The sequence below is a fragment of the Heteronotia binoei genome, chromosome 1, assembly GCF_032191835.1.
Source record: "Heteronotia binoei isolate CCM8104 ecotype False Entrance Well chromosome 1, APGP_CSIRO_Hbin_v1, whole genome shotgun sequence".
NCBI lineage: Eukaryota > Metazoa > Chordata > Lepidosauria > Squamata > Gekkonidae > Heteronotia > Heteronotia binoei.
Window position 1 is genome coordinate 163,605,954 of NC_083223.1, and position 14,668 is coordinate 163,620,621.

At 43.2% G+C, this 14,668-nt stretch overlaps 1 protein-coding gene across 1 annotated transcript in view; it reads left to right on the plus strand.

The window, feature by feature from the left end:
• Positions 1-14,668, plus strand: part of WDR64 (WD repeat domain 64) — a 167,709-nt gene that overhangs the window by 52,535 nt on the left and 100,506 nt on the right. Inside the window, exons 6-7 of the mRNA XM_060242140.1 lie at positions 12,415-12,525; positions 14,392-14,609. Of these exons, the coding sequence (XP_060098123.1) occupies positions 12,415-12,525; positions 14,392-14,609 (329 nt within the window). The remainder of the gene's footprint in view (positions 1-12,414; positions 12,526-14,391; positions 14,610-14,668) is intronic.

Sequence of the window (14,668 nt, forward strand, 5' to 3'; positions counted from 1 at the left end):
TGTACAGCTCCTGCTTGTTCCAGAAAGCATCCCAGTGCCTAACAAACTTAAACCCTTTGTCCCTACACCATCGTCTCATCCACACATTGAGACTTCTAATTTGTGCCTGTCTCTCCAGCCCTGCACGTGGAACAGGTGGCACTTCTGAGAAGGCTACCTTGGAGGTCCTGGCCTTAAGTCTCCTGCCTAGCAGCCTAAATTTTTCCTCTAGGACCTCACGACTGCATTTCCCCACATTGTTGGTGCCAACATGCACCACGGCCACTGGCTCCTCCCCAGCACTGTCTATCAGCCTATCTACAACACACATAATGTCCACTACCTTCACACCAGGCAGGCAAGTCACCATACGGTCAGTATGTGATTTTGCCACCCAGCTGTCTACTTGCCTAAGGATCGAATCACCAGCTACCAAGACCCTCCCCCTCTCTCCCTTCCCAGGGATAGTTCCTCGACATGAAAGGATACCCACTCACCAACTGAAGAAGAGGTCCCTACTGAGGGTGCATTCCCCTTATCCTCAGCCCGGTGCCCTGTTCCCTCTTGACCTTTATACTCCCTGGCAGCAACGGGGCTGCCACGTTCAGAGTGGGGCTCATCTAATACGTCCCCAAGAGTCTCCCCTGAGTGCCTAACTGTCTCTGCTTCTCCAGGTCAGTCACCTTGGCCTCAAGGGTATGAACTCGTTCCCTGAGGACCAGGAGCTCCTTGCATCGAGCACACACCCAAGACTTCTGTCCTGTGGGCAAATAGTCATACATGTGACACTCAGTGCAAAACACTGGAAAGCCCCCACCCCCCTGCTGGCATTCTACCTTCATGATACCCTTTTTCAAAAATATACAGTCCCCTTTTAAATCCTATTTGTTTATGTGACTCTCCTTCTGGAGGGTCTACTTACCTTATTGGGAACACAAGGAATCTGGGTTCCTGGTCCTTACAGAACCCCCAGGAGAAGAGCCACAGGCCAAGAGCCCTTTAGCTCTCGTGCCTCTGGCAAGGCGCAGCTTAATAATGCAAAGAAGGTGGGTAACGTAGCCATTCCTAATCAATCAGCAACGATCACCTTCAGCCCACTCAAACCAAACAAACAGCAGTTCCCCAGCAACCACAAACTCAGAATTTTCAGCAATCACACAATCACACAAACTCAGAAATTCTCAGCAACTTCCCCAGTTCAAGAACTAGCGTGCTTGTTGTGCTTGGCCAGCTCTCCCCACATTGTTCGGGGCAGGGCTGGAGAGCTGGCATCTGTAGATTGTGTGTTCTGTGGCAGAGAAGCTGGCACCTGGGTGAGAGACCCAGAACCAGCATGCTTGTTGTGCTTGGCCAGCTCTTCCTGCATTGTTTGGGGCAGGGCTTGAGAGCTGGCATCTGTAGATTGTATGTTCTGTGGCAGGGAAGTTGGCATCTGGGTAAGAGACCCAGAACCAGCATGCTTGTTGTGCTTGGCCAGCTCTCCCCGTGTTGTTTGGGGCAAAGCTGGAGAGCTGGCATCTGGGTTTGTTGCAGCTGTTTTGTGTGACAGTGACATTGGCAACTGGGTTTATATTGGTTCCAGGCCAGCAGGGTTCATAGAGTAGATAGATGGATGTAGTGCATTTGGGTCCTATAGAGATTCTCTGGTGTGAAGTTAGGTTTGGCTTTGGGTGCCCCAGGAATTGGACCCCCTGGTCCAATTTTTTTTTTTTTTTTTTTTTGCCTTTTGAGTTTTGTGTGGGACAGTGTCCTGAAGCTGCACAGCAGTTTGGGAGGCTCTCTTCAAACCCCCCTGCTCTCCAGAGCCACTTTTCCCACAACAATTATAGTGGGGGAAGTGGCTCTAATTGTTTTTTTCTCACAATTGGGAACAGTGTTCCTTTTGGGGTGCCCACAGATAGGTGCAGTCTTTTTGGGCCAGGGGGGCTGCATGTGAGGGAGTCCCCTGAAGCTGCCCTGCAGTTTTGGGGTCTCTCCCTCAAACCCCCCTCTGGCCAGAGCCACTTTCCCCACAGCAATTATATTGGAGGAAGTTGCTAATTGGGCTTTCCCCAGCATTGGTGGCAAAGGGCCTTTTAGGGAGCCCAAAGACAGGGACCCCCTGGCCCAATCTTTTTGGGACTTGGGGGTTTTGTAGGGGAGAGTTTCCTGCGGATTCCCTGCAGTTTTGGGGGCTCTCCCTTTAACCCCCTGTCCCTCAGTAGCCTCTAATTATGCCCTATGTTGCCATTGATTTCAATGGCCCATATGGTATAATGGTGGGATAGGGGCACCCTCTTTGGGTGCCCCTGGAATGGGACCCCATGGCCCAATATTTTTGGGACTTGGGGGGTTTGTAGGGGAGAGTTCCCTGCAGGTCTCCTGCAAATTTGGGGGCTCTCCCTCAAACCCCCTCCTCTCCAGGCTGCTTCCAATATACCCTATTTTGCCATTGATTTCAATGGCCATAGGGTATAATAGGGCCGTATATTGAGAAAAAAACGTACATCTACTGTATATACAGCTATTCCGAGTACCAGTATTCATAAATATATGGTATTCTGAATATGTAGGCCCCATATATTTCTGAATCTGATTAATTCCATTTTTTTTTTTTTGCATACCCCTACTACATATATGTGCATTAGGGATGGGCACGAACTGAGAAAATGGTGGTTTATGTTGGTTCATGGTTTGTTTGGTTTGAGTGGTGGTAGAACAGCCTACTTCTGAGTTAGAGATGTCAAACTCACAGAAAGTCTTCAGCCAGCTCTTCTCCACCAGCCCTCCAAGGTGGGCAAGATTTAGTTATTATTTGTTTGTTATTTTGGAGTTCTATCATGCCCCTCCCCCACAGGCAGGCTCAGGGTGGGTAACAGATTTGATTTGGGATGTCCAAGTTATAGCCTCCCAAAGCATCAGCCCCCAGGAAAGCTCAGTTCTAGCTTCAGGTTCAGTCCCTGAAACCGCAGCGAGAAACACCTTCCCACCCAGGAGATGTGTTTAAAAAATTGTCCGTCTGTGTGGGGGGAAAAGGAGTCCCTCAAAGTTTCCCCTAAATCAGTGACAGCAAACAACAACTGAACTAACTCTTCTCTCTTTGTGCTGCAGCAAAGTGAAAGCAGCTGAGTCAGGGTGCGGTGTTATACTGGTATATAATCTGCTCCCATAGAGTAGAATGGGAGCCCCATGGTTGGCTCCCAGAGCTGTCAATCAAGCTATGAACAACTGCTTTGGGTGTTTCTAGGGCTCTCCACAAGTCCACCCCCAGCGCTGCCTAGAAATTGGTTGAAATGGCACCAAGCTGTCTGGAGAGCAAACTTCAAAAATTAACCAAATGAACCACCATGGAAAAAATGTGGTTTATTTTTTGGTTCAGGAATTATGCAACCAAACAAACTGGTTCAAAGTGAACCACAAACTGACATGTTAATGGACGTCCAGCATTACAGTGCCTTAGAATAAGATACTGTATCCTGTTTGAGTTAGGCTATGTTCAGCCACTGCTGATTTTTCAGGTTGGCCAAGTCTGCAGTGCCTTTCATGTTCTTTTATTCTTGTCTGGATGCTACATTGTGTGGTCCCACTGTAAACCTGTCCACAACTGCAGGGTAGAGGAAACTACAAGAAAGAAAGTTTAAAAATGAATAGGGCATGGTTTCCTGTCCTGAAAAACACAAAATGCTCTACGTCTTACAACAGCACTACAGATAAGATTAGAATTTCAACAGCCAATCCATATGCAAAAGAACCTCCTCAGGGAAGCTCCTCCATTAGCATGTCACAGCCTGGGAAACTTCTACAAGATGATGATTCAGCCCTACACCACCTTTCTTAGTAGATATAAATTACCTGCCTACCATCGTCTTCTCACTTTGACACAGAGAACACTCTAGCCTTCTGCATTATACCTCAGAGGATGCCAGTCACAGCTACTGATGAAACATCAGGTTCTACAATGCCAAGACCACAGCCATACAGCCCGGAAAATCTACAACAACTAATGAACTCTGGCTGTGAAAGCCTGCAACAACATAGTTTATTATATGGTTGGCTGGCTGCCTCCTTTGGCTGTCAAAGGCCACCCTGTGCTCTTTTTGTGCCACTGCCTCCTTTCATAGGAATGCAGCCCACATGTTTGCTGCTGTTGTAACTATGTTCTGCCTTCCAAGGTATGCTGAATACTTGCTCTGCCCTACTCTGCTGCTGCCTGCCTGTTTTTCTTCGGAGGAAAGCTGAGGCTTTGAAATGTGTCAGGATCTTTTTATAAATACTAGTTTGCACAACTGTGGATTTTTTTTTCATTTTGTTGTCATCTTCCAAATCTTAGAATGTTGTATCTTTCATGGCTTTTAAAAGAAAAAACTGCAAGTTTCCTGGATCCACTAGGCACAGTGCAACAGAACAATCTCATTTTAAAAGACTTTAAATAGATTTAGTGGTGCAGCTGTAGTTCCCTTTGTTAATGAAATACTCTGAAATGAGATACAACATATTATCTTATTCTTTGTTCCTGCCATAAGAGGTCAGGTTCTTCCTGCCAGCACACTGTAATTTTAAAAGTTTAATTTTATATTGTTTATTAATCTACCTTTGACCTTTTCTTGGCCATGTTGAAGTTCCCATGAGCTGTGGCATATCCTGTTTCAGAACAGTGTTTCTTACTCAGTTTGTATGGTTTGTATGTTGTATTGTTCTGGGAGGCTGAAGAACATCACACTATATCTACATGGAGAACAGTTGGATGCAGATTTTCTGCACCACTTACCTGGAGACCAACAACTGCCAAGTTCTATTTCGAGCGAGTCTGAGTTGCTAGTTAAGCACTAAGAATTGCTAGCACTGAGTTAACTAGCACTGAGTTGCTAGTTAAGCACTGGGCTAAGAATCCCAGCTACAAATACAAGTTGATGGGGTGTGAACTGGCAGAGACTGATCAAGAGAGAGAGTTCGGAGTGAGCAGTGAAGTGGCCAAGTTTGCGGATGACACTAAATTGTTCAGGGTGGTGAGAACCAGAGAGGATTGTGAGGAACTCCAAAGGGATCTGTTGAGGCTGGGTGAGTGGGCGTCAACGTGGCAGATGCGGTTCAATGTGGCCAAGTGCAAAGTAATGCACATTGGGGCTAAGAATCCCAGCTACAAATACAAGTTGATGGGGTGTGAACTGGCAGAGACTGATCAAGAGAGAGATCTTGGGGTCATGATAGATAACTCACTGAAAGTGTCAAGACAGTGTGCGTTTGCAATAAAAAAGGCCAATGCCATGCTGGGAATTATTAGGAAGGGAATTGAAAACAAATCAGCCAGTATCATAATGCCCCTGTATAAATCGATGGTGCGGTCTCATTTGGAGTACTGTGTGCAGTTCTGGTCGCCGCACCTCAAAAAGGATATTATAGCTTTAGAGAAGGTGCAGAGAAGGGCAACTAGAATGATTAAAGGGCTGGAGCACTTTCCCTATGAAGAAAGGTTGAAACGCTTGGGACTCTTTAGCTTGGAGAAACGTCGACTGCGGGGTGACATGATAGAGGTTTACAAGATAATGCATGGAATGGAGAAAGTAGAGAAAGAAGTACTTTTCTCCCTTTCTCACAATACAAGAACTCGTGGGCATTCGATGAAATTGCTGAGCAGACAGGTTAAGACGGATAAAAGGAAGTACTTCTTCACCCAAAGGGTGATTAACATGTGGAATTCACTGCCACAGGAGGTGGTGGCGGCCACAAGTATAGCCACCTTCAAGAGGGGTTTAGATAAAAATATGGAGCACAGGTCCATCAGTGGCTATTAGCCACAGTGTATGGAGCACAGGTCCATCAGTGGCTATTAGCCACAGTGTATGGAGCACAGGTCCATCAGTGGCTATTAGCCACAGTGTATGTGTGTATATAACATTTTTTGCCACTGTGTGACACAGAGTGTTGGACTTGATGGGCCGTTGGCCTGATCCAACATGGCTTCTCTTATGTTCTTATGTTCTTACTAAATTTAGTGATCTCTAACAGCTGCAGTTGCCACAACAGTAGGGAATAAATCGGTACATTTGAGATTACTTCTGTTGCTTTCTCTTGATTTCCAAGCTTTATCTTCTGTTCTGATTGTATTTCCCAGGTGATCAAATGATTGGAACATGGTTCTTATTAAAAACATTTTTCCCCATGGCAGGCTCGCCTAGTTCTCACTATATTCATTTGGACAAGTTATATAATGTCACTGCATCTGCTTCCCTTCGTTAAGTCTTGCATGATAAGCTAGAAAGAAATTCTGGGCACTCTGCCAGCCATAGGAGTTCTCTTTTGAATTTGATTTAGAATCCCATATACTAGCTTTTCAAATTGCTGTACTTTCTTTTTGTATCGCAAAAAACATAAAGATGTGAAATTAATTTCCAGTTTTATTGAAGTTCAGAAACTTTGGGTGGGTTCCATCATAAACTGATCATTTATAGTATGTGAACAGTTGTGCTGACTGCAAAAATGTAAATAAACACTGAAGGGAGATATGATTCCCCGTTCTCCAGAGATTACCTCAGCAGGTTCAAGGCTGCTCTTTTCTCTCACAGAGCACCTTACCACAAAATCTACGCACACAAATTAGGAATTATGAGCCCTTGACAGGATGTTTATTTCTCACACTAAAATAAGCTTTCTTCCCTAAACCAATTCCCAAACCCTAACTGAAAGCCAAATAAAAGCCCTCCTCCTTTCTAGAACCAGAAGGGAAGAGGGAAAACAATTCTCCCCCACCTTTCTTAAAGTGAAGTTGATTCACCCCCCCTCCCATCCAGTGGAGTTCTAAGGGCTCTGATTGGCTGACAATCACTTGGCTTTGTATGAGGCCTGAACCACAAGGATTGGTTCAGAGCCCTAGAGGAGAGGCAGGACTTTTGAGGATGATCATAGAATCATAGAGTTGCAAGGGACCTCTAGGGTCATCAAATCCAAACCCCTGCACAATGCAGGAAACTCAAAACACTTCCCTCTAAATTCAAAGGATCTTCATTGCCGTCAGATGGCCATCTAGCCTCTGTTTAAAAACCTCCAAGGAAGAAGAGCCCACCACCTCCCGAGGAACCCTGTTCCACTGAGAAATCGCTCTAACGGTCAGGAAGTTCTTCCTAATGTTATGGAAACTCTTTTGATTTAATTTCAACCCATTGGTTCTGGTCCTATCTTCTGGGGCCACAGAAGACAATTCCACACCATCCTTTATACAACAGCCCTTCAAGTACTTGAAGATGGTGATCATATCACCTCTCAGCCGCCTCCTCTCCAGGCTAAACATTCCCAGCTCCTTCAACCTTTCCTCATAGGACTTGGTCTCTAGACCCATCACCATCTTTGTCGCCCTCCTCTGGACCCATTCCAGCTTGTCTATATCCTTTTTAAAATGTGGTGCCCAAAACTGAACACAATACCAGAGCAGAGTAAAGCTATACCATCACTTCATGTGATCTGGACATTATACTTTTGTTGATATAGCCCAAAATTGCATTTGCCTTTTTAGTCACTGCATCACAATGTTGACTCATGTTCAGCGTACGATCCACTAAGATCCCTAGATCCTTTTTGCACATACAACTGCTAAGACAAGTCTCCCCCATCCTATAACCATGCATTGGATTTTTCTTACCTAAATGCAGAACTTTACATTTATCCCTGTTAAAATTCATTTTATTGATTTTAGCCCAGTTTTCCAGCCTGTCAAGGTCATCCTGTATCCTGTTTCTGTCTTCTTCTGTGTTTGCAGCCCTTCCCAATTTAGTATCATCGGCAAATTTAATAAGCATTCCCTCATCCAAATCATTGATAAAGATGTTGAACAAAACAAGTCCCAGGACAGATCCTTGAGGCACTCCACTTGTCACTCCTCTCCAAGAGGATGAGGAACCATTCACAAGCACTCTTTGGGTGCGATCTGTCAACCAGTTACAGATCCATCTAACGGTAACAAGATCCAAACCACATTTTACCAACTTGTCAACAAGGATAGTATGGGGAACCTTATCAAAAGCCTTACTGAAATCAAGATAAACGATGTCTACAGCACCCCCCTGATCCAGCAAGGTAGTCACTTTCTCAAAAAAAGAGATCAGGTTAGTCTGACATGAACTGTTCTTGAGAAAACCATGCTGGCTCTTAGTAATCACATCCATTCTTTCTAAAGGTTCCAGGACTGACTTTGATGATTTGTTCTAAAACTTTTCCAGGTATAGACATCAAGCTGACGGGTCGGTAGTTACCCGGATCATCTTTTTTTCCCCTTCTTGAAGATGGGGACAACATTCGCCCGCCTCCAATCTTCCTGCACCTCTCCTGTTCTCCAAGAATTCTCAAAAATAATAGCCAGAGGCTCGGAAATTAAATCCGCAAGCTCTTTTAGAATCCTTGAATGCAATTCATCTGGCCCTGAGGACTTAGTTTCATTTAAAGAAACTAGGTGTTTATGCTGATCCTAGGTTGGAACTTCATACCTTCCTTATATGTTCTGTTTTTGCCATGTTGAGCACTGTTTCCCTCAGAAGAAAAGACCGAGGAAAAATAGTAATTGAGCAGTTCCGCCCTTTCTTGTTACAGTTTCACTTTCTTGCCCTTGCAATGGGCCTACCATGTCCTTGCTCTTTTTCTTACTCCGAACATAAGAAAAGAACCCTTTTTTGTTGTTTTTAGCATCTTTGGCCAGCCTAAGCTCATACTGAGCTTTAGCTTGCCTAACTTTTTCTCTACAAGCACTGGTGATTTGTTTATATTCATCCTTGGTTATAAGGCCCTCTTTCCAATTCCTAAAGGAGTCTTTTTTATTTCTCAAGTCTTTAGAGAGCTGTTTATGGAGTCACGTTGACTTTTTTAGGCTTTTCCCATTTTTTCTTCTCATAGGAATCATCTGTGATTGCACTTTCAGTATTTCAATTTTAAGAAACTCCCACCCCTCCTGAACCCCCTTTTTCCTAAGTATTTCTGACCATGGGGTTTTACCCAGCATAGTTCTAAGTTTATCAAAGTTTGCCTTTCTGAAGTCCAACCTATTAGTCTGACTACATATAGCTTTTCCCTTCCCTAAGACTGTAAATTCCAAAATCACATGGTCACTACTGCCCAGGATGCCCAGTATTTCTACTTCTTCAATCAATTCTTCCTTGTTGGTGAGAATCAAATCCAAGATAGCAGATCCCCTTGTTTTCGTCTTCACTTTCTGGAAAAGGAAGTTGTCAGCAAGACAAGTCAGGAATCTGTTTGACCTTTCATTTTTAGCAGAGTTGGACTTCCAACAGATGTCTGGGTAATTGAAATCTCCCATGATCACTGTATCCCTTCTATTGGAGAACTTTGCAATCTGCTGTAGAAGTATTTCATCCAAGTTCTCTGACTGACTTGGTGGTCTATAGCAGACCCCCACAATAATATCACTGTTATTTCTTATGCCTTTTATTTTTACCCAGAGACTCTCAACTGAGCTGCCATGCTCAGAGTCACATATTTCTTCACAGGTATATACCCAGCATAGTTCTAAGTTTATCAAAGTTTGCCTTTCTGAAGTCCAACCTACAAGTCTTACTACGTATAGCTTTTCCCTTCCCTAAGACTGTAAATTCCAAAATCACATGGTCACTACTGCCCAGGGTGCCCACTATTTTTACTTCTTCAATAAATTCTTCCTTGTTGGTGAGAATCAAATCCAAGATAGCAGATCCCCTTGTTTCCATCTTCACTTTCTGGAAAAGGAAGTTGTCACGTATTTCTCCTTCACATATACTGCTACGCCTCCAACTTTCTCATTTGCCTGTCCCTTTTAAATAAGTTGTACTCCTGAATCCTAATATTCCAGTTGTGAGTGTCATCCCACCAAGTTTCAATAAGGTCTATTATGTCATAGTCTCCTTCCTTTATTAGGACTTCCAGTTCCTCTTGTTTGTTTCCCATACTCTGTTCATTAGTGTAGAGACATCGGAATCCATGTTTTATGCATCCTGAGGGTTTGTTTTCCATACAAGCCTGCTAGTTAACAATACCTAGTGTATGTGCCACTCTTTGCAAATTTTTAATGTTCTTATTCCCAGTTTCTGGCATCATATGAGGCTTTGAATTATTGTCTCGCTCCCCCATACAATTTAGTTTAAAGCCCTCCTTATTAGGTTAGCAAGGCTGTTACCAAACACCCTTTTCCCTACTGCCGTAAGGTGCAAACCATCTCCCGATAGAAGACCACTATCTAGAAAGCGTAAACCATGGTCCAGAAATCCGAATATTTCCTGACGACACCATCAACGTAGCCAGTCGTTTATTTTAAGTATTCTTCTTTCTTGTCCTAAGCCACGGTCTTGAAGCACTGATGAGAACACAACCTGTGCGCCCAGCTCCTTCACCTTCTGACATAGCCACATAGTCCTTTCTAATACGTTCAGGGCTATGATGGGCAGTATCGTTCGTTCCCACGTGGATCAGCACGAAAGGATAGTAATCTGGGGCTTGATAAGTCTTCCAATCCTTTCTGTCATGTGCTGGATGCGTGCACCTGGCAGATAGCAGACCTCTCGGGATGACAAGTCTGATTGGCACACTTTGGGCTCCACCCCTCTGAGCAAGGAGTCTCCAATCACCACCACCTTCCTCTTCCTATATTGGGGAGCAGAAGCTCCAGGCTTCTTATCCACAGGATCCTGAGAAACTTTCTTCAAGCTTCGTGGAGGCTGGGGAAGTAACCCTTGTTCCAATGGCTCAGAATCAGTTACTGTGGGGAGATCCTGGAACCTATTGCTGAGCAGCAGGGGCTCAGAACATCGCCACAGTTCTCACAGTTTTGATTGCTTCATGAAATCTGAAATAGATGTTTTTTTCTCTCTGAATTGCCAGATCTTTATTTGCAGGACAGCATTAAAAAATTCTTACCTGCAGTCTGCACTGCTATAGTCTTCTATTGCCTCAGGATTCCACCACCTCATACTTTAGTAATGAAACATGTCCCATAGTATTCCTTAAATAGCAGCACATCTGCCACACATGAACCTGACAATTGTAAAATGGGGATTTCATAAGGAATTTTCATTATTTGCATTCTTCCTCTCCATAATCTGATGTCTTACATTAAAACAATATATAATTAATAAAAAAATAGTGCATTGAAATGTATTAAGCAAAACTAATCTAATTATATTTCATGGGCCCAAACCACTGTAGTATCTACTTATCTACATACAAAGGACTTCCCCTGTTTCCCTCATTTCCTGACCAACACCAGTGGGCTCAATCCAGATAACTGGGAAGGTTTAGTGGAAGTTGATCTGCTTTGCATGCAGAAGATTTCAGGTTCTGTCTCTGGCATCTCTAGTTTAAAGAAGCAGGTATTAGGAGATGTAAAAGATCCTGGAAAGCCACTGCCAGTAAGCTCAATATGAGGTAGGGATGCTCACTTCCAGGTGGGACCTGGGGATCTCCTGTTAGTACAGCTCATCTTCAGACTTCAGAGTTCAGTGCTCTTGGAGAAAATCGATGCTTTGGAGCATGGACTCTATGGCATTGTACTCCACTGAGTTCCTGCCCCCCCACCCCGGGCTCCATCCCCCAAGCTCTAGGAGTTTCCCAACCTGGATCTGGCAATCCTACCCTACATTCCCCACCAGCGACCAGGGGGGACTTGCCCATATTATGGGGCAATTTCATGTGTGTGCTTGAATACTTGTACCTGAGCACAGTACATGGAGAGTTAGGAGGCACTGCAGGAACAGCATGTCCTTGTGTTCTGTTCCTTTTGTTCTGTTGTGTATGTGTGCTGATGTAGTATTAACCGCTTTCCTGCCTGGTTCATTGAAGCCTTTAGGCTTGAGCTTGGGGACCCAGGAACAATGGGCAGCAGGATCCAAATCCCTGCTGCCCTGCTCCAATCACAGGTCCCCTGCTGGTTTAAATGAGCCAATAGAGTCCTTGTGCGGGAACCTTGAACTGTATATAGTTGGCCCCATTGGCCCAGTAAAGCAGTCTTATAGTTTACTTGTTACCATGCTGTAACAATAAAAAGCTATGATCACTGCAATCTCGTCTCCTCCATGCATTGAACTCACTGTATTATATGTTCCTTGCATCTTCATTATTTACATGGATTCAGGATAAAAAGAGCAAACAGATGTGATTGTCAAATCTAGTTTGGGCACATCTACCTTGCTAAACCTCTCCATGGAAGAAGTCAGGTCCAGATGTAAGAAATCCTAAAAAGTTCTATATAAATTATTAATAAAATACTTATATACACTGCCACACACATATATTTCCATGGCTGAGATTATAACTGTTAAGCAAGCTAGAGTTTCATGTCTGTGATTAACACTTTCATTACTGCCTGAAGTCCTCCTCTCCATTTGTATTAATCAAATTGATGAAAAGATCTTCAGATATCAGTTAAGAAAGAAATTTCCTAGTAAACCAACAAAGGAGTTGATTCTGCCAATGTTTCTCTTTCATCAGGATAGTCCATGGATCAATGGATGCGATTACCTATATCAGCTCAAGCGTGTTGTGGCTGTGACTGAAAGAAGCATCATCATCTGGGATTACAAATCACAAGGGAGTATTCTGGTACTTTGCTGAGTCACACTGATGTTTCTAACTGTTTAACTGAGTACGTTCTGGTCTTTGTAGTGAAAGGCTATGCAGAAAGAAAAGTTAGAGTGTGCTGTTGAATATGTTGCATTTTAATAATATATCTGAGAAAGAGCTGATGAGAGAATTCTGAAATCAGATGATATATAGGAAGTATCTCTTCAGAGCAAAAAGACAGAAACCTGGGCAACATAGGGTCATAACTCACATAGAAAGATTACCACTATGTTAGTGAAGGTATAAATGCTTGTTGTGGTCAGTAGTAAAAACTCGTAGTAATGCAAATACTTTTCAAGTGCAGTCCTATATAGTGTGCATTATAGTAGACTGTCCTGAAAATGATGGGGCTAAAGCATATCTCTGCAAATAGGAGTCACCTACTCAGGACACATACAGTACCTGGACTTCTTGAGCCTCCTGCATGAGAATAGAACTACATTCTATTTAATACAGATTGCTTTAAAATTGACATCTCTAAGTCTCCACCATAATATGCAAGTTCACTTACCTAATGTGGCATCAACATGGTGTGCATTTTGCTACTTGCACCTCTCCATATCTTGGCTGCTGCTGGAGGGTGGGCAAACATGCAATATGATGATATCACAACATGGTATATATGATCTTACATTAAGAATTCAACATGGGTCTGCCATTTAAGGCAGTAGCCCTGTATTCAGCCTCTTTGATATTTCATTTCTGAGCACTATTTGATAGTATTGCATATCCTTCCTATCTAGAAAGGGTTCAAGCAAGTATAAGGAGGAGATTTTGGACACTTATTTTGAATGATGCATTCAGTTGTGTGTTTTTCAGTATGGCGCTGAGTGGCATACATAAACAAACATATTTGATTGTATCTATCATTTGTTTTCTCCTTCCCAAAAAGGACTCTTCTTCCTCTGTGGGGAGAATGAGTTTTGCTGATTCCCTCCTCTCACAGAAGACCCTTCACATTGTGCTCAGTGCTGTTCCTTGGAGATCCCCTGAAATTTCATTTTTTTCCCCTTAAATAATTTTGATTCCCTGCCTTCAAAACATGTCAATTGGTGGAAATACCAATTAGGGTTGTCAGCCAGTGACTGGCACTTGGTGGAAGCCTGGAGGAGCACAGACGTGGCAGAGGCAATGTGGTGGCAATGCTATGGTATCATTTCTGGGGCAAACTGGGAAGTGATATTATGGCATTGCCACAATGCTGATTTTCCCATTGTTTTTGCCCCCACTGTCCTACTGAGTGGCAACAGGGGTCAGGGGTTGCTATAGTGAAAAACCTGGCAGTCCTAATGCTAAATGATTATACAATATAAATTGACTGGTAATAGCAGTTAAACCTGCAGTTAAAGATCAAAGGTATATTTATATTGCAAATGCATAGCTGATTTATACCTGCTTAGTTACCATTCGCCCCTCCCAAGAATCCTGGAAAATTTAGTCTGGTGAGAGTGATGAGAATTCTGAAGATCCAAATACAGTAGCACCCTTAGGGACAACAAGATTTCAAGGGTATAAGCTTGGGAGAGTCAAAGCTCCCTTTGTCAGATACAAGTAGGGATGGAAAACCCTGAGTCCTTATATCCCAGACAGAAGGTGGATGTTGCAAAGAATTTTCAAGTAATAGAAATACAGTTCCTCTCATAAAATGCTTTTCTCATCAGGAAACCAAAATATGATACAACCAGCTTAAAGTTGTGGTGATCATATGACTTATCTCTGAGCTAATTTTAATTCATCATTTTCTCTAAAATTGTTTGCCTTTGAAACTGGAGGGTGGTTTTTTTGTCAGTAGGGCAATAGCATCAAAGCAAAAGCATCCAATAAACAAGTGCTTTTATTTCACAGGATACTTGTTTTATCATCAAGCCCATGGAACACTGTATGCTCTGCATTTGTTCAGTTTACCATCCAACAGAACAGCTGGTGAAGGATGATGTCTTAATGGGAGATGATGCAGGACATGTCAACTTGTTTACCTTGACTAGTGATGACTTTGGGCTAAAACAATCTAAGTCTAAAAAGAAAGCACACATCCAAGTTTTAGACTCTAAGAAATTCAGGCAGTAAGTCCAGTTGTTTTGACAGTTCTTATCACTGAGATGTTAGTCTGTCTGTAGCAGTA